Source organism: Heptranchias perlo, chromosome 17 (genome assembly GCF_035084215.1).
Source record: "Heptranchias perlo isolate sHepPer1 chromosome 17, sHepPer1.hap1, whole genome shotgun sequence".
Taxonomy (NCBI): Eukaryota; Metazoa; Chordata; class Chondrichthyes; order Hexanchiformes; family Hexanchidae; genus Heptranchias; species Heptranchias perlo.
The window spans coordinates 29,950,400-29,975,769 of record NC_090341.1 but is presented as its reverse complement, the minus strand read 5'-3'; the positions used below and the strand labels follow the sequence as shown (position 1 = coordinate 29,975,769).

At 40.7% G+C, this 25,370-nt stretch overlaps 1 protein-coding gene across 2 annotated transcripts in view; it reads right to left on the bottom strand.

Annotated features, from left to right (window-relative positions):
• Window positions 1-25,370, bottom strand: part of LOC137334222 (receptor-type tyrosine-protein phosphatase gamma-like) — a 549,824-nt gene that overhangs the window by 105,472 nt on the left and 418,982 nt on the right. Inside the window, exons 11-13 of one of the 2 annotated variants that reach the window (XM_067998832.1) lie at window positions 23,077-23,126; window positions 14,285-14,426; window positions 13,431-13,901 (exon numbers count right to left, since the gene is read on the bottom strand). In XM_067998832.1, the coding sequence (XP_067854933.1) occupies window positions 13,431-13,901; window positions 14,285-14,426; window positions 23,077-23,126 (663 nt within the window). Of the gene's footprint in view, window positions 1-13,430; window positions 14,212-14,284; window positions 14,427-23,076; window positions 23,127-25,370 lie in introns of both variants that reach the window. The other variant, XM_067998831.1, reaches the window with a different exon arrangement.

Here is a 25,370-nt window from a genome sequence, read left to right as displayed (position 1 = left end):
ATAATCACTCAAATGCCTGTGCAAAAATGTTGGAGAGAGGTATGCAACTGGTGGCAGAAAACGCTGTCCAACCCATCAGTTTTTAACATGGATTTGGGAACTGTGAGCTGATTAAAACATGAAGCACAGTCAAGTCTGTTAATCAACCTGAGGTCCCCATTCCAGCATAAACTACATTAGCACATTTGTTCCGACCATTGGTCAAACAGTGCTGTCCAGCTTTCTCAAAGGATGTAAGTTTCTGTCATAAATTAATTCACACTCTCTCAGCTAATTGGATTATTCTTGAGGACAATCAATCTACGATTACAAGTCAGATCATGAATGAGGAAGTTACACTGCTGGGGCTTGTTAAACAGACAGACTTGTCAATCTTGTACAATTGTTAGCAACAGAACTGTAAAATTTGGCAACCTTGCTAGATGTAGAACAGACCGCTAACAAGGCAACGGAGAGCGCAAAAGAAAAAGTTTGAAATGCCCGATTCTGGCACTTTAGAAAAAACATCTTACTCTGTCATCATAACCTATGGAAATGGTACAAATTGGTTATCTTATTGATTTGCTAATGGCTCCTATATTTTACTGCAAATGGAAATAGTACAATCTTTATTCTATTTACTCTCATCATTTATTTTATTCATTTGTGAAATTTGGTTTCTTTAAATCACAGAATTTGATGTAAGTAAACTTCCTGAGAACAACACTGATAAAGAAATGTATCACTCTACCGTCAAACTCTAATGAGAAGAGCTTTTAATCCCAAGTAGTTTTGCTTAGCTGGGCATACACATGAATACCAGTTATAATGGAAATTGACCTTTCAAATTATTCACAATTACATCAAGGAGATTGCTGACCTTTACAGCCCAATAGGGCTAAATATTTTATTAAAAGACTAGGGAGACGGATGAGTTGATGGAGTAGTTTTGAGAAGCATTGAATTCTTTAGGTGCTTTTTTGGAATGGTGATCCATCTGGTATTGAAGGGAGGACAGCTGAAAGATTTGTAGATGTAACAAATAATCATTTCTTTGCACAACATGTTAGTGAGTAAACTAGGGGTAATCGGGTACTAGCTTTGTTTTTAGTAATGACCCTGATGCAGTATCACACTTCCATGGACAACAGTGACCACAATATTATTAGATTCAACATGATCAGCCAAACCGAAGTTGTTGAAATTTTAAAGCTAATTCTGAATTTCAAGAGGGCTAGATTGACAAAGGTGGCAGATGATTTGAACCAGGATGATTGGGCAGCCCTACTAGGTGGGGACATTACCAACACAGAAAAAAAATGGGATACATTCAAAACCATCCTAATTCTAAAGGAAGCTATGTATGTCCCTAGAGTTAAAAGGGCATGTGGTAAAATAAAGCCAAATTGGCTAATGGGTCATGGGCAAGGCCAAATTAGACTCAAGTAAAAATACTTTTACACACTTAAAGAAAGTAGTTCTCAGGAGAACAGGGATAGATATTGATCTCAGCTAAAGGCAACAAAAACTGCTACCAGAGTAAATAAAACTCTTTCATCAAGCCCCAAATTAAAAGTGTGGTAATAAGGTTGGTTTATCACTGTTGCTGAGTATGAACCTCAGTTACTCAATGCAATAAGAATCCTACCACTGGCATGAGTGAAAATAAAATATGGTTCAAAATTGCACACCATCACACTTGCATTACACATACTTTTTTGGTGGTCAGTTAATCATGTCCATTAATTAATCACTTCTACACATTGTGAGATTGGTCTCCTATTATGAATGCTTTGGGGAATAAATGGTCATTTTCCCGTAACAAAGGGACTTGCATCATCCCAAAAGCTAATAGATTTCAAATCCTATGTTGACCCTAGAATAGATGTTCATACATTTCGGCTGCTCTGATTATTGAAGACCAGCAGTACATACAGTTGTAAAATGTGATTTATAAGATAAATTTTCACATTCATCTACTGAAAAAAATAAACTATTTGACATCACAAGATTACTTTAAAGCACATTGATGAGGATTGATGCTTTCATAGCTAACTACAAGGTTAAACAAATATTTAATCGTTGAAAGGTATTTCTCAATCTATTTAAAGCCTTTATTTAAATTTCAAATAATTCTGTTCAAATAAAATTAACACTTTCAACATTATAGTCAGAAAATATTTAAGAAAAATCACAGATAACTGCTGCAAAGGAGTGAATTATTATGTGCTTTTTATTAAGTAGGCAAAAAAGGGGAATTGTGAGGACGGCCAATACAACATGTTTAGAATCGTATGATTGTTACGATGAAACCATATGTCTCTTCTACCTGCCAGAGAACACAGGTCACCCAGCTGTCAGAGTGTTGTCTCTCCATTTTTAATTCACCCTGAGTTTTCCAGCTCATTTGCTCTCTTCACCTGTCCTTTTGCCACAGGTTGAGCTTCTGTCTTTTTATGTGGAGGGGGAAGGAGAAGAAAACTACTTTATTCATGCATTTGTGTCGTTGACTTTCTTCAGTAACTGGATTTTCTAAAGGGACTTTATTTAAAATCATTGAAAAGAAAACACAGCTATTTACTAAAAGCTTTCAAAATACTACAGACACCATGGGCTTGCTAGCTGTAATAAATGTTCAGTAATTATTCTGGTCCCTGATTTTTGGGACACAAATGCATATGCATTAATAGTGCTTGCACACATTGCAAAGATAATTCAACCCTGGTTGGAAATGTTTCCTTCTTCCATGGAAAGCCCACATGGAAGGAACTTATTACCAGGCTTGATGAAAGCTCACTGGTCATAACATGAAATATATAGAGACCAGGCATGCCTGAAACAGCACTCACCTATGTTCACTCATCCCTGTATGCATCTATTTTTCCACGGAGCTAATTACAAAATGGTTGTTAAGCATCTGTTCGACATAGGGGATAACTTTAGCCTAACTCGCTCAGTGGGAAACTGACGGGATCGGATCAGCCAGTCATTTTCCAGCCTGCCTGATTTTACTTTCTGTTGCCAGCACCCAATCCGATCCTGTCAGTTTCCCGCCAGGCGGGTTAGGTTAAAATTACCCCCATAGTTTAAGATAAACTGGTAAACTGGCCATGGTGCTGCATCATTACAGGCAACTGTTTACATTCAATTCTAAACGTGAACGTAGCCAGTTTCAATGTTGATATAAAAGCGTGACCAAAAATCGTGACAACAAGAAGTGTGCCCATACACTAAATATGTATTTTAGCATTTGGCATCCACCACAGAACAGTTTTGCATGTGGACATAGGTTAAAACTACTAAAACCAATTGTAACTGCATAGTAGGTGAGAAGGTGGAAGGAAAAGAAAAAACATTTGTTCTGGTCAATAGAAGAAGATTTACATTAAGATACCTATAATTGCTAAGTTGTGATTGTTTTTATTATTGCTATTTACCTTGAGTTCCTGAGTCTAGATTTTTTTTTGTCACTTTATAACAAATGGATTTTAGTTAAAGGCATGCATTGTAAGTTCGAAGGACATACTTCCAAAACAACAGCTCTGATATATCTTGAAGTACTGAAGGCCAAAGTATAATTAGGCTGTCCAATTCATGGAATGCATAGACCTTATATCCTGAAATTATTTATCAAATAGAAGTGTCAAAGAATGGACGTTTACCCAAGTTCATTCTCAATATTTCAACACGGTACTGCCTCTCAGTCCCCCTGACAGCCCTACACCCTTATATAAGACAACAGCAGCGTATTTCCTGGTTAAAATCAGCCAGGTGGAGATACACAGTAAGTTGGGATAACTCATATTTCTCAAAATATATATATCTATAGGTAAACAATGAGAAACCCTTCTTAATTTTTTTTACTCCTAGCTGACTAGTAAAAAATTATTAAATTAAAGGATAGATATCTTTGCTAACTCTTGAGGTTTTTCTGACAAGTCAAGATGGGCTTATCATGGAATAGTCACAATCCAGCAAATGTTGCTTAAGCTCACAGAAGTTACAAGGAGAAAAACTGGGATGTGAACATAGTAAATGTGATGTGTGATATACACATCAAAAAAATCTGCACTGCAAGTGTTAACCCGTCTTTAATCATGCTGAGAACCTAGTATGTATTTCCAGCATTTTTTGTTTTTATTTCAGATTCCCATCATTTGTAGTTTTGTTCCTTTTTATTTCAATTGTAATTGTTAAGTAACTACAAACTACTTCATCTTTTAGAAAATGGAAAGTATGAAGATAATGAAGTTTTTCATTTCTTTACTACATCTACCAGAAGCATTTCTTGAAACTCAAGTTGAATTTTACACAAAATCTGATGTGACAAACAGAAAACAAACGGCTGCTTCATTGCCACCCAGAGGTTTTAAATATTGGCATAGCTATTTGCTTCAATTTTACTTCTTCAGTTTTAATCCAAATCCAATAATTTGGCTTGTCTGTTTAATTTACTTTAGATAAATTGAGGGTAAACCTTTCTTCCAGGTACATGTTAAACACAGCAGTGAATGCCAAGTGCTAAATGTAAAAACATAAATAACTGCATATTTTGTACATCTAAAACACATACTGACAGCAAAAGAAGTTAAAATAAATCTAATTTCTTCTATTCCCATCTGCTGTTTTTGAATATAAATTTTGCCGTGAACAAACAATGCTGATGATATTTGTACGCGGGGGGGGGGGGGGGGGGAAGAAGGAAAGAAGGAAACTTGCTTTCATAGTGTTATTCATGACATCCCAAAATCATAGAATCATAGAAGTTACAACATGGAAACAGGCCCTTCGGCCCAACATGTCCATGTCGCCCAGTTTATACCACTAAGCTAGTCCCAATTTCCTGCACTTGGCCCATATCCCTCTATACCCATCTTACCCATGTAACTGTCCAAATGCTTTTTAAAAGACAAAATTGTACCTGCCTCTACTACTGCCTCTGGCAGCTCGTTCCAGACACTCACCACCCTTTGAGTGAAAAAATTGCCCCTCTGGACCCTTTTGTATCTCTCCCCTCTCACCTTAAATCTATGCCCCCTCGTTATAGACTCCCCTACCTTTGGGAAAAGATTTTGACTATCTACCTTATCTATGCCCCTCATTATTTTATAGACTTCTATAAGATCACCCCTTAACCTCCTACTCTCCAGGGAAAAAAGTCCCAGTCTGTCTAACCTCTCCCTATAAGTCAAACCATCAAGTCCCGGTAGCATCCTAGTAAATCTTTTCTGCACTCTTTCTAGTTTAATAATATCCTTTCTATAATAGGGTGACCAGAACTGTACACAGTATTCCAAGTGTGGCCTCACCAATGCCCTGTACAACTTCAACAAGACATCCCAACTCCTGGATTCAATGTTCTGACCAATGAAACCAAGCATGCCGAATGCCTTCTTCACCACCCTATCCTCCTGTGACTCCACTTTCAAGGAGCTATGAACCTGTTCATAGCTCCTTGAAAATGCTTCACAGTCAATTAATTACTTTTGAAGTGTACTTCTGTTGTTTTGAAGGCAAATGCAGCAGCCAAATTGCACATAGCAAGGACCCACAAATAGCAATGAAATGAGTGACCGGTTAATCTGTTTTGGTAGTGTTGGTTGAGAGATGAATGTTGGCCAGGAAACCAGGAGAACCTTCGGCTTTTCTTTGAAAAGTGTCATGGTATCTTTTGCATCCACCTGAACCTCAGTTTGAAGTCTCACCCATGTCTCATCCAGCACTTCTGATAAATCTGACGCTTCAGTGCAGTCTAAGTGCTGTCTCACCGCAGATGAGTGCATCAGAATTCCAACTACTATTGATTAAAGTGATCATGTTCTAAGAGATTAAAAGCCAGCATAATGCAGCAGCACGATTTTCACCAAAGGGTTTCTACTTCACATAAAATAAATTTGTTTCTAATATGTTTCTGAGATCCTCTTGTTTTACTGAGGCAGTGGTTCATGCATCACATGACAAAGGGTGGCAAAGCTTATAGCAGCAGCATTCTTCATTCTGGTAGTAAAGCTCAGTCTATTCAACAGGTATTTTTAGATTGGCACATTATCTGTGTAATAAGTTTTTTTGAGTTACAGATATTCAGTACACTGAGTAAGAACAAAATTGACACCCGTAGCAAGTCACTTTGAAATAATAGTAGTGGCTTAATTTTCTAATAAAACTATTATCGTGAACTTATAAACTCTTCTATGATAACATATATCCACATTTTTTCCAATTCCTGGTATTAGCAGGGCTGAAAATATTGAATTAAGTGTGTACTCAATTAAATGTTTACACTGTGACTTGCAGAAACTTGGTGAACCATCAGGGGAGCACTCAACATTCTCCATAATAACTGACAAACAAACATTGAATTCCATTTGGCTTTCTGAAATTCAATTCTATAATTCAAGACTAGTGTACAAATCCACAAGTACAGATTGATTGGAGGTACTGCTTCGAGTTCTCTTGAATTATTGACTTGGTTAGGAAATTAGCTGAGCGGCAGGAGACAGAGAGTAGGGATAATGGGCAGGTACTCAAATTGACAGGCTGTGACTAGCAGTGTTCCACAGGGATGTGTTAGGACCTTAACTATTCACTGTATTTATTAACAACTTAGATGGCAGGATAGAGAGCCACATATTCAAGTTTGCCGATGACACGAAGATAGGCAGCATTGTAAGCAGTGTAGATGGAAGCATAAAATTGCAGAGCGATATTAATAGATTAAGAGAATGGGCAAAACTGTGGCAACTGGATTTCAATGTAGGCAAGTGTGAGGTCATCCACTTTGGACCTAAAATGGGTAGATCGTGGTACTTTCTAAATGGTGAAAAGCTCAAAACAGTAGAGGTTCAAAGAGACTTGGGGTCCATGTACATAGATCATTAAAATGTCATGGACAGGTACAGAAATAATCAAAAAGGCTAATGAAATGATGGCCTTTACATCTAGAGGTCTAGAATACATGGGGGTAGAAGTTATGCTACAGCTGTACAAAGCCCTGGTTACACCTGGAGTACTGGTGTTCAGTTCTGGGCACTGCACCTTGGGAAGGATATATTCGCCTTGGAGGGAGTGCAGCGTAGATTTACTAGAATGATAGCTGGACTCCAAGGGTTAAATTATGAGGAGAGATTACACAAACTAGGGTTGTATTCCCTGGAATTTAGAAGATTAAGGGGTGATTTCATCAAAGTTTTCAAGATATTAAGGGGAACTGATAAGGTAGATAGAGAGAAACTATTTCTGCTGGTTGGGGAGTCTAGGACTAGGGGACATACCTAAAGATTAGAGCCAGGACTTTCAGGAGTGAAGTTAGGAAACACTTCTATGGACAAAGGGTGGTAGAAGTTTGGAACTCTCTTCTGCAAATGACAGTTGATGCTAGCCCAATTGTTAATTCTAAATCTGAAATTGTTAGATTTTTGTTAACCAAAGGTATTAAGGGATATGGGGCTAAGGCGGGTGTATGGAGTTCGGTCACAGATCAGCCATGATATCAATGAATGGCGGAACAGGCTCGAGAGGCTAAATAGCCTACTCCTGTTCCTATGTTCCCTCCCCCTACCTACTTTGTGCAAAAGCTGCATATGTAACTTTTAAAAATATTTTTAATTAAAAAGGTGGCTTCCACAGGCATTGACAGGATGCAGCAGGATGAGTGGAAAGTGAGAAGTTTGCTTGCAAGTCCACCTCCAGTTTATTCTTCATACGTCTTTAATAGTACTGGCATGTAAGCTATCCTAATTAAAGCTGGCATAGATTCTGCACATATAATTTGCCTACTTTTGATGATCAAATGAAGGTTGTATTTCAATTTCAAATCCCACCGGTTGAAAATATGTATCAAGTATATTCTATATGTGCAAAGATAATAAAAAGAGCCCCATTCAAGTTCTTTTTAAATGAACAATGATGTTTGCACTCATTTAGTTGGAGGTCAATGCTGAAGAACTGAATACTTTTCCACTTTGGGCACCCAACTTCAGGCATATCATATATTATGATGAAGCGTAAAGCTTCCTCAAAACTACACAAAATAATGTGCCTTAAACCCTTTAGAAGAGTACTCCAAATTGCACCAGTATAACATTTCTATTTTCCAAAGCCAGCTATCTGTGTGGCTTCTCCAACTTAGTGGCAATTAGAGTAATACGAGAGTAATAGATTTCTACAGTGCTGATGAGCTTAGTGGTAGCATTCCTGCTTCTGCGTCAAAAGATGCAGGATTTGAACCCTGCTCGTTACAGTCCTAGAAAGTGGAGGCCGGAGCTCTGGCTCTGAATAACCAGCGAGTAACCTCCCTCATTGTATGGGTTGTGGGAGACAATAAAACCCTCCCATTGTGCGGGACGAACCACCCTATCTGCTAATTTTAAGATGGTTACGGCCATAAAAGGAGCATTCACATGACGGCCTGTCAGCCGGTAAGTCAGCCTGTGAAACATAGAAAATAGGAGCAAGAATAGGCCATTTAGCCCTTTGGGCCTGCTCCGTCATTCAAAATGATCATGACTGATCATCTAACTTAGTACCCTGTTTCTGCTTTTTCCCCATATCCCTTGATCCCTTTAGCATTAAGAAATATATCTATCTCCTTCTTGAATACATCTAATGACTTGGCCTCCACTGCCTTCTGTGGTAGAGAATTTCACAGGTTCACCACCCTCTGAGTGATGAAATTTCTCCTCATCTCGGTTCTAAATGGCATACCCTGTATCCTGAGACTGTGACCCCTTGTCCTGGACTCCCCAGCCATTGGGAACATCCTCCCTGCATCTAGTCTGTCGAGTCCTGTTAGAATTTTATATGTTTCAATGAGATCACCTCTCATTCTTCTAAACTCTAGTGAATATAGGCCTAGTCGACCCAATCTCTCCTCATATGTCAGTCCTGCCATCCCAGGAATCAGTCTGGTAAACCTTCGTTGCACTCCCTCCATGGCAAGGATATCCTTCCTCAGATAAGGAGACCAAAACTGCACACAATATTCCAGATGTGGTCTCACCAAGACCCTGTATAACTGCAGTAAGACATCCCTGCTCCTGTACTCAAATCCTCTTGCAATGAAGGCCAACATACCATTCGCCCTCCTAACTGCTTGCTGCACCTGAATGCTCGCTTTCAGCGACTGGTGTACAAGGACACCCAGGTCTTGTTGCACCTCCTTCCACTACTTCACACTATTCTTCATGGGAACATTGTGAAGAAACGAAAAACAAACATGCGGTTCTGATCAAATTCAAATGTAATTTATACAACATTTTGCAGTTTCCATGGGCAGAATTTTAAAAGGGAAAAATGGGTGGGTTGGGGGCGGGCAGGCAGGGCATTGAAAATTGCAACAATTTCAGTCCCGCCCCCCCAACCCACCCATTTTTCACTGTTTTCACTGGGGCGGGACGTGGGGCAGGCAACCAACCTGCTCTTAGGAGGTGGGTTGGTCACTTAAATTTTTCAATGAGGCTGCGGGTCTCCATTTTTTCAGGTTTTGCAATTTCAACCCCTGGGGGCCAGTATTCCTGGACCTTCTCCTTCACACCATGTGACAGGAGGTGAGAAGGGCGGAAAACTGCAGGTAAATGCCTTTATAGCACAGCTTATGGGCTTGGAGGAGCAGGAGTGCTTCCCCAAGCCCAACAAGTCCCCCAAACAATTGCCTACACCCCCCCCAAAACGATCGTGACCCCCCCACAATGATCGCGGACCTCCGCGATGACCCTGATCCCGACCCCCCCCCCCCCCAATGACTGACACCCCCAGTGACTAACACCTGAACCCCCGCTCTGATGACTCCCCCATGACCTCCGATACCCCCCTCGCCAGTGATTGAGCCCCGATCGCCCCCGATAACTGACCCCCCATGACCCACGATCCCCCCCGTGATGACTGACCTTCCCATGACCTCGTTCCCCTCCGATGACGGACCCCCTGCTCCGATGACTAACCCCCCACAATTATTGACCCCTGATGACTGACACCACCCCCCCAGCCATAATGACTGACCCCCCACCTGGTGACTCCCATGCCCACCTATCCCCCCCGAGTCCACCCATGCCCCCCGGTTCCCCCCCCCAACCATACAATCTAAGACTCACCTGAAGGTGTCCTCTTCCTTGCCCTGCTCCCATCCGACTGAGACCAGCCTGTAAATCTGGCTGGCCTGTCGGACGGGAAACCAACAAAAAATAATAAAAGACGTCCTTACGTCAAAATCGTAAGGATGTCCAGGAAAATCGTGCTTTCGGGTTGCCAGTCCGGGATTTGATCCCCCTTCCCCCTTCCCGGCTCCAGGCTAAAATCCTGGCCCATGTGTAAAACAAGAATTCAGTGTATGCAATTACTTTGTGAGAATGCTATTGTATTTAAGGTCAATTTGCTGGAATATGTCATTTTTATTCCTGCTTGTCAAACAAAACAGCTCAATCGTAGAAACTAAATTCATTTTAATAAATGTTAATTATGTTTGATGCCCCAACATTCCCATTTTCTTTGAAACAGCAAATTGCATTTCTTACAAAACAAGTCTGAATATCTTTTATTTAAAGGAGTATTATGCTTGTTGGACGAGAATGGATTGGGGGCAAATATCCTACTCAGCAAATCCAACATTTTTAAAAGTAACAGAGTTGAACATGATAAGAGCCAATTGCAAAGAAACTAGAATCAAAAAGAAAAGGAAAAGCAAAATACTGCAGATGCTGGAAATCAGAAATAAAAACAGGAATAGCTGGAAACACTCAAAAATGCAAAGAAGCTTGCATAAATTAATCAAGCGATTTCTACAGTAAAAACAAAATTTGTTAATTGCTTGTTCTCATCAAAATGAGAGCGCTCAGTAGTAGGAAATGAAATATCTTTTCACTATGAGTACCAAGTCTCGGTGTCAAGCATTCCCACGTCAAGTTTAGCATTAGCAGATGCAGAAAACTCTTCCTGCTCAGAAGATTATTACGCCACTGTGAATTTTTCCATTTTACACATTGGATATTCTTTTGAATGCAATTGTTAATTTAGTGCCAACTTGTGCTGCACCAATCACAGCGGTGTCATCACGTTTGTAGTTTTGTGCTGAGAATCTGTGGCCACTAGCAGCTGGGTTAAGCCTGCTTAAAAAAAAACAAATGCAAACAGAAAGCTTTACAGCCAGCAGGGAGAGAAGACTTTTATCCCGACACATCCATAATACGATTATACTTTTCAGCAGTGTGTTCTGTGAAATTGAAATAAATGTGATTTACTAATTGAATCTTTATATTCACTCGCATTCATATTTTCACATTGACTTTATTAGGTATAGTAACCTGGTACAGTTACTTGCAGTGAAGAAAGGAAGTCTATATAACTCTCCTCCATCGACCTCACTTTTTTAAGTTAAATAGCTTTTCTCCACTTTTACCCCTTCCCCCAACTGCAAGTAACTTTCCTTCAAACAGAGGAAAGGCAGGAGAGCTGGATCCAGGCCTTTGCCAATGCCAATCTGTAACTGAACCCTGTAGATGGTTTGCATTCCAGCCATATTTCTCAATCAGTATTATGTTGAAAGGTTGGAATTTGGGTTGCTACTTGGAATGGAAGAATGATTTTCTGTGGAACCTACCAATCAGCTAATTTTGCCACCAAGAGAATAAAAACCTTTTCTCGGGATGCTGCCTATTCAGAACATCCTAATTTTATTGCATAATTGAGCGATAAGGTGGTGTATAGAAGTCACTTAAGTTGAGTCATTTTCACGAGATTTGGAACTCAGTACAGCCGATTTTAACTAGCTGAAATCAGAGATAACAGGGTGGTAGCGGCCTCAAAATGGGGCAGGTACATTTATCACAGCCTTAATGCTAATGCTCCAGCCGCCCCCCATTTTTACAAGAGCCTACAACTGGGCAGACAAAGGACCTGCCTGTTTCAAGCAATAGGCCCTATTTACTATGAAAATCGATGTCCTATGACGTACATAGGACCCCGATTGCAATTTTAGGACAGTAGCATGAACTATGCACTTTCCGACTAGCTTTACTGTTGATACAGCTAAAAAGACCATAGAAAGGTAAGTTTCAAAATTATTTTTGTGGGGCTAAGAGAGGCTGGAGTGTTCCTCCAGACCCCACAAAAATAATTTGGGCCGGTGCCACCTCACAATCGCAACCCTCCTCAGAAGTTACTTGGCTGACGGCCAAGTGGCTTCTAGACCACCCAATACTGCACCGGCTTGAATGCAGCGAGCTGCATCAGACACCTGTTTGGGGCAGTTCTATTTAAATGAGGCAGGGCCTCTACGCTGCTGGAACTGGTGGGCAGGCGAGCGGTGCCAAAAAGTTAAAATCTACCTGTGTGTGTGCAGATCTGCAAATGTGAATACACATTGTACCACTCCATGGTAGAACATGGCAATGACCTAACTAATTTTAAGTACCTTGTACATATTTAATAATAGATCTGATTTGCAATCATGAAAAAAACAATTTTCTATCATAAATACTACTAAATATATATTAATTTGACATTTATACAATGCTATGTTTGTTCAGCAAAAGATGTGTTTTATATATTTTTCCATCACTTTCATTAATGAATATTACTTGCAATGTGCCAAAGGTTTAATTTTCCCACACTGCAAATCCAGGACTTGTGGACAAAATCATTGAAAATACAAATCTTATCACCCATTTCATTTTTAAAAGACATTCAAAATAACCACAAAACAATTACACTCAGTAGCAAAGGAACAAATAATCTACACTTTACACCGTGCAGGACTCATTATTAATATAGGAAAGGTTATTATAGTGCGAAAAATATTCCAACTTTTGTATCTGCAGTATGTCACACACACTTGCTGGTTACTAGATCACCACAAAAGAGCTACGGACCAGATACTTAGGCCCCGATATTTCCAGGGAGGCAGTGGGGGGATGAAGGAAATGCAGGTAACGCGAAGGTCTGGCCGAATTTAATGGCAGGACCTCATTTCAATTATTTTCCTCCATCTCCTGATCGCGGCGGGGGTGTGTGGGAGAGATCGCGGCTGGGGGGGGGGGGGGGGGTGGGAGAGATCGCGGGTCAGTCTGGAGACCGGGGGCGAGGAGCTTCAGATTGGGGATTGGTGGCTCAAAGGGGGAGGGGCTTGCAGAACCTGGTAGCTGTAGGGAATCGAGAATGGCCGGATCCAGTAGGTAAGTACTTTTCCCGCACTGCTTTGGGCCAGGAGGAGCAGGATTGCTTCCCCCCAGCCCCCCACGCTAACCTGCAGGATGCAGCCGTTCTCAACTCCCTTCAGCTGCCGGGTTTCCTGAGCCTTTTGGAAGGTTGGGGTCGGGTTTCAGATTTTTGAAATTTAAACCCCTCTCCTCACCACCGCTGATCTGCCCATTGTGGGGGTTTAAAATTCCACCCACAGTCTGTTAAAAGAAACAAGTACATAGGCAGAAACAGTAATGAAACAAAACTTGATGTAAACTAACCTGGATCCACCATAACAAATGTGTTCTCAGCTGAACTGTCCCGTCCTATGTCATTCCATGTTTTTGAAGGAGATGTTGGTTTGACTGGAACTTTAAGTGGATAGTTCTCTGTAGTTACAACTTCGGATGATGTTTGCGATAGTTCAACTGTCGTTTGTGGAAAAGTGTTATTTGTTTGGCTCATGGTTGTGTTTGAAAGGTCTCGTCCACTGGTTGAGTTTTTATCTTCTTCAGTTGGACCACTCGGATCTCCAGGTGACGTCCCTGATTCAGTCTTATTTTGTCTCTCAGTAGTTGCTGCAGTCACAACATTCTCCTCTTTCTCCGCTACATCTTTCTTTGAACATTTTTCTTCTTCACTTTCCTCTTCATCACCTTCTCCTCCCTCTGCTTTCTCTCCCTCATTTTCTTTCTTTTCATCGTCACCTTCTGCCTCGCCAGTTTTGTTAACTGCAGAACCACCCTCTGAGCCTGGGGATGACAACGCTTCAGTAGTTGAAACAACAGGTCTCACCCGATGTTTAGAGGTTGAAGACACAGAGGGAAGGCGGGTAGGCCACACAGTACTAGGAAAGGAAGGAACAACACCACCACCAAACCCAAGGCTTGCAAGCAAGGTGCTTGTTACCACAGATGCCACAGTAGTCTGGCTTCCACTGGATGAAGGGCCCATTCCAGTTGCCATGGAAACAAAGGGCAAAGTAAGACCAGAAGAAGTCCAAGTAGATGACCCAGAACTGATTGGTGCCATATCAGCTGAAGAAGCAGGAGAGGCTGTAGGCTTCAGTGAAGTACCAGAGGAATATGAAGGGAAAAAACAATAGATACAGGGTAAGTAGAAATACTGGACATACCACCTTGGTTCCCATTTTTAGAGGAGCTTCCAAACAAAGCTTTTACTTCTACAGTTCGTTCATCATCTCCAAAATCTTCCTTTTCATGCTCATTATAATATTTTGTTCCTTCTCCATCAGGAACTCCACTTTCCTTAACATTCTGTTTGAACAAGACAGGCATAATTACACAAGCTTCCCATTACATCTACAATTCCTTTTAAATCCTACATCAGTGGTTCTATTTACTTTCTGAACTCTTAATATCAGCAATTTCTCTAATGTTCCATTAGCTTTTTTTATAAATCCATTTGAAATGGAAATTCAAAATGCATTTACAAAGAGAGGAAAAAAATAACTGAAATACAGTACAGTCTAAGTCACATGAACACTTTCCATATCACTCTTCCTTCCCTTGGTTCACAATACAATTCAAGTCAAAAGAATTGTTACAGCAAAGGTATTTTACAATTTTCAATTTGATCCCATTTTAAACTGCTGTTGTGGATTTTTTGGGGATGAACCAAATTTTTTAAAAATTAATATGTTCGGCATTGCATACTCACCCTTTAGGGAAAAAAAAAGATAACACTGTAATTGGTTTGGTAGAGGCGGACACCAAGTCAGTACTGAGTGTATAGATGAGACGGTAATAGATACATATGTGGACTATCTTAGATCTATCTCTAATCAAGAGTCAATATTCTCATGTTTTGAAATATCAAACTGTACGACAATAGCATTATCTACTCATATTCTTTAAGAGTTGTACAATACAGTCTCCACTTTAAATTCTCATACCGTGAGAGGAGCAGTGGAATATCGGAGTGGACCTTAAGGTACCCCCCAATCATCTCCACTATCTGGGAGGAATTTCCTCATGGGAAGGGAGGGAGAAGAGTAAAAAGAAACTTTCTGAATCAGTCAACCCAAACTGCTCTTATACACTTAGTAGTGATTGGCTACTGAGTGGAACGAGAGATGCCTCAAAGTAAGTTGGTTAACTGAACTTTTGGCAAAGAAATTCGGTACATTTTTTTTAAAAAATGGAGTGGTGCAGTAATGTCCCAGATTGGAGGGAGCCAGTTTTAATTCTCCCCCCTTTCCTCACATTCCACGGCCAGGGAAGCATTTGAGCGGAATGATAATCAGAGAAAGAGTCATCATTGCACTGCTATTGCAAGCCACCTGGTGGCTGGCTGAAGAATGACATTTGCAGATGCTGACAAGCAGGTCACACTGACGACAGCAGGTACATGGCCTAGCATGAATTGTACAGGGAGGTGGAGGGGGCAATAAAACAGATGGGCTTTATTTGTCCAAACCAAAGCGACGAGAATACATGTATATGAAATAATGATACTGTACGAGCCAGATATAATTTTAAAATATTCCTCTTGCGACATGTTTGAAGACTCCAAAGGGTAATGTAGTTCTATTAATGTTTTCACATTCAGTTGCTTGGCAAGTAATTCAAAGAACTGATATTATTAATACTTTTAGAAGTTGCAGTATCCATGTAATTTGCATGCAAGTTGGCATCATTGATTATGCAAATAGTTTATAGCATTATTTTCTTCCATTCCTGAATTATAGTGTCACCTTGTAATAATTTGAAAAACATGCATTAAATATTCTTGAACCAACAAATAGTTGCTGGCTGGGTTGAATAATCCATGCTTTATACAAAATTGACCAGTTTATATATGTCTAATATTTTAATCAATTATTCCATGTTGGCTGTTTATCTGTGACTGAGAGAGTGAAATGCTCATTTAAAAAAAAAGTAGGATAAAGCATGACATGCACTGACAGATGCTTGGATAGAACAGGAATGTACAAAAAGAATCTATTTTATATTAAAATTAGTAGGGGGGCACAAAATTCCATTTCAAAATTCATCGTAAACCCTTATGTTAACTGCTCCATATGGCATGTTTCATTTTAAACTTGTCTGTATTTATCTGCAATATCTGTTCCACCTGTAGATGGCCCTGTGATAGAGGTTTACAATGCAATGTGTTCTGCTTGTAAACTAATGTTGCATGACATACTCCTACATATCCATACCATCTTTGAGTAGAACGGTGCCAGTAACAGTTGAAAAAATAATCAAGAGTAGTAAAGCCTGGAAAAAAATGGACAGTAAAAGATGAATCTGTCTAAAAATCGTGAACTACCTATATGTTAAAACAAATGGGACTCTTCAGTTGTTCAAAAATCATGGTACTCTTCCAACTCCTCCCCCCTCCCGCGAGGTACTTTTCCTACCCCCTCCCCTCTCTCACTGCTGCTTTCCTCATCACCTGCTCTCTCCCCTCAACCCGACCCTCTTCCCATCTCCTTCCTCTTCCCTCCTCCTCCCCTGTCCTTACCTGCTTTTTTTCCAGCCTTGAACTGCAGTTCCAAGATGACCCAAACTAGGCCAGCAGTGTAAGTGGGGGGTAGGGCTAATGACTCACTTTGTTGGGACTGCTCACTTTCCTTGGTCTTCAGATGCACTAAGCATAGAGTCTGTGGAAGTATGGCTGGTGAGACGGGCTATACCTCAGACAACTGGTGGAAATAGGGGGTCCAGGTCAGGATCATAGCCTGGATCCCTGAAGAAAAATACATCATTTTTTTTTTAACAGGGAGCAACAATTGCTTCTTTCCCAAGGATTGAGGGGGTGGTCAGCATTCCTCCCAGAACCAACAAACTCTGCTGGGAATCTCAGCATCTCCATCATGGTGGGTGCCCTGGATGTACCTTCAGTACCACGCCCACCCACCATTACAGAGCAAAGTAGGGATCCTCCCCAGACCCAGAAAAGTCTGCTGGGGTCAGTGGCGTAGGTTCCCAGTGGGTGCATCTTGGCATTTCCACCTCTATTCATCACCATGTGAATTTTCAGGGCCATAATATTTTAATCTACTGACTATTGTTTCAACTGGCTAATACTAGTGCTATACAGTTTTCAATGCAAGTAGGTTTGGAATAAGGGAACAAACTAAATTAGCCTTTTGAGATCCACAATGATAATACTACATTTTATAACATTCTTACTTTGTATATGTTTTCCTCTGTTCAATTTTAATGGAATGATCCTATAATTCCTATTGAAAATACATGCGCTATTAGCCTTCCTATCATGTTGTCTAAGTTTGGGGATAAACATACCAAATATTATTTAATTGCTTAAAATTACAGTGTTATACAAAAGTATAAATATTTCAAAGTATTTTATAATAAAGCTGTTGTCATCCTATATTCACAACATTTAATTTTGTTTTAGAATTTCTAGAAAATATTAATGAAGCAAATGTCTATTTTATTACTCATTTCAATTTGAAGTTAAACTTCAATTTTACAGAATTTATTTTCATAAATTAATATAACTACAATCTGCAAAAGCTAAATTAAACTTACCACTCAAGGTTAAATGATATAATGTGGCAGTAAATGGGTCTTTTCATCACAGAAAATGTTGAGTATCAGATTGTAAATACTTGACAATGCCTAATAATCATTACTAATGCAAATAGCATTAGAGAGGTTAATATTGAAGTTAATCATAGAAAGTTACGGCACAGAAAGAGGCCATTCGGCCCATCTTGTCCACAAAAAAGAGCTATCCAGCTTAATCTCATTTTCCAGCACTTGGTCTGTAGCCCTGTAGGTTACGGCACCCTTTCAGGCAGTGAGATCCAGACCCCGACCACACTCTGGGTGAAAAAAATTCTCCTCAGCTCCCCTCTAATCCTTCTACCAATTACTTTAAAATCTATGCCCCCTGGTCACTGACCCCTCTGCTAAGGGAAATAGGTGCTCCCTATCCACTCTATCTAGTTGCATCATAATTTTATATACCTCAATTAAGTTTCCCCCCAGCCTCCTTTGTTCCAAAGAAAACAACTCCAGCCTATCCAATCTTTTCTCATAGTTAAAATTATCCAGCCCTGATTGATTGGCACCCCATCCACCACCCTAAACATTCACTCCCTTCACCACCGGCGCACAGTGGCTGCAGTGTGTACCATTCACAGGATGCACTGCAGCAACTCACCAAGGCTTCTTCGACAGCACCTCCCAAACCTGCGACCTCTACCACCTAGAAGGACAAGAGCAGCAGGTACATGGGAACAACATCACCTGCATGTTCCCCTCCAAGTCATACACCATCCCGACTTGGAAATATATCGCCGTACCTTCATTGTCGCTGGGTCAAAATCCTGGAACTCCCTTCCTAACAACACTGTGGGAGAACCTTCACCACACGGACTGCAGCGGTTCAAGAAGGCGGCTCACCACCACCTTCTCAAGGGCAATTAAGGATGGGTAATAAATGCCGGCCTCGCCAGCGACGCCCACATCCCATGAACGAATAAAAAAAAAATCCTCGTAAATCTCCTCTGTACCCTTTGTAGTGCAATTACATCTTTCCTGTAATGTGGTGACCAGAACTGTACGCAGTGGCCTAACCAATGTTTTATACAGTTCTAGCATAACTTCCCTGCTCTTATATTCTATGCCTCGGCTAATAAAGGAAAGTATCCCGTATGCCTTTTTAACCACCTTATCTACCTATCCTGCTACCTTCAGGGATCTGTGGACATGCACTCCAAGGTCCCTTTATTCCTCTACACCTCTCAATATCCTCCCATTTACTGTGTATTCTCTTGCCTTGTTTGCTCTCCCCAAATGCATTACCTCACACTTCTCTGGATTGAATTCCATTTGCCACCTTTCTGCCCACCTGTCCAGTCCACTGATATCTTCCTGCAGTCTACAGCTTTCCTCCTCACTATCAACCACACGGCCAATTTTTCTGTCATCTGCAAACTTCTTGATCAAGCCCCCCCACGTTCAGGTCCAAATCATTAATATATACCACAAAAAGCAAGGGGCCTAGTACTGAGCCGAGCGGGACCCCACTGAAAACAGCCTTCCAGTCGCAAACCTGTCAACCATTACCCTTTGCTTCCTGCCACTGAGCCAATTTTGGATCCAACTGGCCACTTTCCCATGGGCTTGTACTTTTTTGACCAGTCTGCCATGTTGGACCTTCTCAAAAGCCTTGCTAAAATCCACGTACACTACATCAAACACGTTACCCTCATCGACCCTCCTTGTTACCTGCTCAAAAAATTCAAAAGAGCTAGTCAGACACGACTTCCCCTTAACAAATCAACATTGACTGTCCTCGATTAATCTGTGCCTTTCTAAATGACGATTTATGCAGTCCTCAGAATCGATTCCAATAATAGTCCTGAGTTGGAGCTTCACCAGGTTGGCACCTCATTTTTAGGTACGCCTGGTGCTGCTCCTGGCATGCTCTTCTACACTCCTCATTGAACCAGGGTTGATCCCCTGGCTTGTTGGTAATGGTAGAGTGAGGAATATGCCGGGCCATGAGGTTACAGATTGTGCTGGAATACAATTCTGCTGCTGCTGATGGCCCACAGCGCCTCATGGATGCCCAGTTTTGAGCTGCTAGATCTGTTCTGAATCCATTCCAATTAGCACAGTGGTAGTGCCACACAACACGTTGGACGGTGTCCTCAGTGCAAAGACGGGACTTCATCTCCATGAGGACTGTGCGGTGGTCACTCCTACCAATACTGTCATGGACAGATGCATTTGCAACAGGTAGATTGGTGAGGACGAGGTCAAGTAAGTTTTTCCCTCGTGTTGGTTCGCTCACCACCTGCCGCAGGCCCAGTCTAGCAGCTATGTCCATTAGGACTCGGCCAGCTCGGTCAGTAGCGGTGCTACCGAGCCACTCTTGGTGATGGACATTGAAGTCCCCCACCCAGAGTACATTCTGTGCCCTTGCTACCCTCAGTGCTTCCTCCAAGTGGTGTTCAACATGGAGGAGGACTGATTCATCAGCTGAGAGAAGGTGGTAGGTGGTAATCAGCAGGAGGTTTCCTTGCCCATGTTTGACCTGATGCCATGAGATTTCATGGGGTCCAGGGTCAATGTTGAGGACTCCCAGGGCCACTTCCTCCTGACTGTATATCACTGTACCGCCACACTCTGGTGGGTCTGTCCTGCCGGTGGGACAGGACATACCCAGGGATGGTGATGGAAGAGTCTGGGACATTGGCTGAAAGGTAAGATTCTGTGAGTATGGCTATGTCAGGCTGTGCTTGACTAGTCTGTGGGACAGCTCTCCCAATTTTGGCACAAGTCCCCAGATGTTAGTGAGGAGGACTTTGCAGGGTCGACTGGGCTTGGTTTGCCTTTGTCGTGTCCGGTGCCTAGTGGTCCGTCCGGTTTTATTCTTATTGTGACTTTTTTTAAGCGAAATTTTACAACTGAGTGGCTTGCTGGGCCATTTCAGAGGGCAATTAAGAATCAACCACATTGCTGTGGGTCTGGAGTCACAGAAAGGCCAGACATATTTGCTCCTCTATCTCCCTCTGACTGTTTGAGGGTCTATAATACACTCCCCAGCAGTGTGACTGCCCCTTTTTTGTTCTTTAGCTCAACCCATGTGGTCTCATTTGATGATCCTTCCAACACATCATCCTCCTCAAAGCCGTAATTGTTTCTTCAACCAATATTGCCACCCCCCCCTCCTTTTTTATCCTCCTCTCTATCTCATCTGAAAACCCTGTAATCAGGAACATTGAGCTGCCATTCCTGCCCGTTTAAGCCATGTTTCTCTAATAGCTATGATATCGTCCTGCCATGTGTCTATCTGTGCCCTTAGTTCATCTGCCTTATTCACTCTACTCCCTGCATTGAGGTATATACCATTAAGCACTGCCAAACTCCTTTGTCGTCTAGTTTCTAACCTTTGTATCTAATCTTTCAGAATACAATACAACCATGCTTTATAAATGTTATTATGTTTATTGATTGCCGTGATTAAACACATTTTTATATCCCGTGTGTAGTAAGCAGAATGAAAATGGATAACCATAAAGGTCAGCAGTGAAAAAATTAATGGGCGAGGTTGTGCTACAATATATGTGCTGTTGGTCGCAGAATTATGGCTAATGCTGAGGGCTCAACATGATTTCCACCCTCTGTTGTAAGTCAGTAATGATTCAAAAAATTATTGTTTTAATGTGATGGATAGATGTAGACTAGAGTAAATTATTTATCCATTATCAACTTAATATTAAAGTTCAGCCACTTTTTAAGATTTCCTTTGTATCTTTGACAAATAACCAAATATTCTTCAACATATTTTGCTGCCATCTGCTGGTGACCCTTGAAGGAAACAAAACACACAAAAGTCCTCAACGGTGTTGAGTAAGTTGGGGTAGGAAATGTTGCTCACCTCTAAACACACTATAAGGCCCCGAATGTTCTGTATGTTTCTGGTTCACTTAAAAAGTGCCCTTTTTAAAAGTAATGTTATGCACTTACCCAAGCTCATCTGTGGACTTCCTATTCAAATACACACTGGCAAAATATTAAACAGTGGCCCAAGTAATCTGTGTTTATTAAATCCTTTTCTGGATTTGTTCAAATATGCGCATTTTGTCTCCCTAAGAATATTGCATTTTGAGAATGATAATGTGCATTTTTAATTCATATGAAAAATGAATCTATAAATTTCAATATTCTATTAATAAAAACATTGAGCACTGAACAAATACAAAAATGATCAGTCCACAAAGGTTTAGTTGAGCCACCATGACTACGAACATTAGAATAGAAATCCTTCTTGGCCATCCATTTTAGTCCTCAAGTATCTACAAATATTACAAAATGAATGGGAATGTTAACAAAGAGAATCCCCTGTAACAATGAGGATTGTTACATTGGAATGTGTGTTCAAGAAAAGGAATAGGGTGGGGGTTTTGAAGAGTCTGAATTAGTGATTGGATTATTGCTACCCTCTAGAGTTAGTATACTGTGGATTTTGCATTAAAACCCACTATAGGAGTGTTTTTGTGCACAGGTTCCAACTGGTCTTAGTGGCATTTACTCCAGCTCCCTTTACACCTTCAAAACTCCACAGCTAAGAGGGTAGGGAGACGACCTGTTCCCAAATTTATCTAACAGAACTAATCTCTGTATCAATAGGTGTAAAACTAATCTTGAACATTGCATTGCTATTAACTGTAATTCGCACCAAGAACTACAGCGCAAACAATGATAATAAAATGTAGCCCTAAGTGTATGATGAGAAGTCACTGAAGAAGTTTAAATTATACGATTTGGATGCTTGGAAGCAGAACTCTGTGCAGATTTAGTGTTGGCTCAAGCAGAATCTACATAGCAGGACCATTTAGCTGAGTGAATTTGTGAATACATACACTCTAATATTCCATTTATACTGCACAATATTTCAAGCAGTTCCACGTTACGGGTTAGCTCCCAGTGTTCTGAATTTGTAGCATTTACAATGATTAATAAAAATGGAAGTTCCACTATTTCTTCCCCCGCGGCTTCAGGAAACCACGTTCTGAGCTCCTCCAGTGACAGTCATACTTCCTCATTTATATTGCAGCAGTGCTGCCGAAAATCAGTTTGGACTTCAGAGGAGGCATTGTGACATACATGAGCCTGCACCACTGCTATCAGAAGAGCCACATACAGTATCAATCCACACTGGTTATATTACAGATTCTTCCACATGTCTGGGATGCCTCAGGCAAAGTAACGTACAGGGTCTGCTATACAGTTTCATTGGTGATTACTATTTGAAGTAAAAAATGAAAATCTGTAATATTTAACTGCTGTGTGGAGCAACTGTTCACAGATGGACAACGATACCACAATTTCCACCCATTTTTCCTGCATGCACCCGGGGGTGGAAACAGATTAAAATGATGCATTTTAAAAAGAAAAGACTAATTTCTGCACTTACCATTCTTGTTTTTATAATCCTGGTTCCTTCAAATATTCTAGTTGTGTTAGCTAGAAGAAGAACAAAAAAACCTTTTAATATAAATGATAAACTCAAAACAACTGAATTTACAAATAAAAACAATTATAAAAGAAGTCATTTTGAAATGTAACAAAAAAATGAATATATATCTCCTGGTCATAACTGGTTGGTGGTGAAAATGTATTCAGCAGCATGCATTTTGATCTTAGTTTAAAAAGACAGATTACTTTTTTTTATTATTCGTTCATGGGATGTGGGCGTCGCTGGCGAGGCCAGCATTTATTGCAGGATCCTCTTTATATTTAAAATGTTATGCATCCATCACACACCATTTGATCATGAACCACTGAAACCATTCCTGGTATGGTGGGTTCTGGAAAAGCTACATACTGGGCGCTTACATAAAGTTCTCATGACGTTGCAGATAGCCAGTGCCAGACATTGTCTCCTACTCTTATGTTGTAAAGCCCCAGGGCCTGCAACCCATTGTTTTGACTTGAAATTAACTAACCACTCAATACAACATCCCCCCCACCCCAACACACACACACACACACAATTTTCTTACAGGGCCCATGGTATATTTAAAAAAGTACATCATTGGAAGAATGAAGACCCTACAAGATAGGCCCCTGAGTGTGCCATGATATCAACATACAAATTTTATATTTACACATGTATATAAAAATTCATTAGAAAAGGGAATAGTGCCAGAGGACTGACAGACAGCTAATGTGATTCCTAGATTTAAAAAGGGAGATAGAACAAGTCCAAGGAACAATAGACAAATTAGCATAACGTTGTAGTAGGAAAGATAATGGAATCCTTACTCAAAGATGTTGTAGAAAAACATCTAGAAACCGAAAATATAATAAAGAATAGTCAGCACAGATTTCAAAAGGGAAGGTCGTGCTTGACCAACCTTACTGAATTCTTTGAAGTAACAGAAAGGGTAGATAAGAATAATGCAGTAGATGTAATATATTTGGATTTTCAAAAGGCCTTCAATAAGTTACCACGTAGACTCATGACTAAAGTCGGACCATGTGGAGTCAGGGTGCAAGTAGCAAAATGGATGGCAAGCTGGCTACACAACAGAAAATAGAGTAGGGGTTAAAGGTAGTTACTCAGACTGAAAAAAGGTGGGACGTGGTGTTCCACAAGGATCGGTGCTGGGACCACTATTGTTCACCATTTACATAAACGATTTGGACTTGGGAATCGGAAGTACACTTTTAAAATTTGCAGACAACATCAAATTGAGGGGTATAGTTAATACTGAGGAGGACTGCGACAAAATACAGGAAGACATTAATAAACTTGCAGAATGGGCAAATGAATTTCAATATAGATAAGTGGGAAGTGGTACATTTTGGTAGGAAGAATAAGGAGGCCACATACTCCTTGGATAATAAGAGTCTAAATGGGGTACAAGAGCAGAGGGAACTGGGGGTACAGATACACAATCACTAAAAGTAGTGATGCAGGTTATTAAGGCCGTAAAAAAGGCAAATCAAGCACTGGGGTTCATTTCTAGAGGGATAGAATTGAAATGCAGGGAAGTTATGTTGAACTTGTACTGAACCTTGGTTAGACCACACTTGGAATAGTGCGAACAGTTCTGGTCTCCATATTATAAAAAAGATATAGAGCAATTGGAGAAGGAGCAAAAATGATTTACTAGGATGAAACCAGAACTGAAAGGTTATACCTCAAGAAAGATTTAACAGGCTGGGGCTCTTTTCTCTAGAAAAGAGAAGACTAAGGGGTAACCTGAAAGAGGTCTTTAAGATTATGAAAGGGTTTGATAGGGTAGACGTAGTGAAGATGCTTCCACTTGTAGGGGGGGGGGGGGGTGGGAGACCAGAACTAGTGGCCATAAATGTAAAATAGTCACTAATAAATCCAACAGGAAATTCAGGAGAAACTTGTTTACCCAGAGCGTGGTTAGAATGTGGAACTCGCTACCACAAGGAGTGGTTGAGGCGACTAGCATAGATGCATTTAAAAGGAAGCTTGATAAACACATCAGGGAGAAAGGAATAGAGGATAAATTGATGGGGTGAGATGAAGGGTGGGAGGAGGCTCGTGTGGAGCATAAACACCAGCATGGACCCATTGGGCCAAATGGCCTGTTTCTGCACTGTACATTATATGTAACTGTCAGGACCATTCTGCCAAAGGTGCTGTTGTGTGCTGCAATTAAATCTCAAGTAATAATGTATAGCAAATGCAAGAAAATTGCTTCATGTGACAGCCTTGCATATGTTATC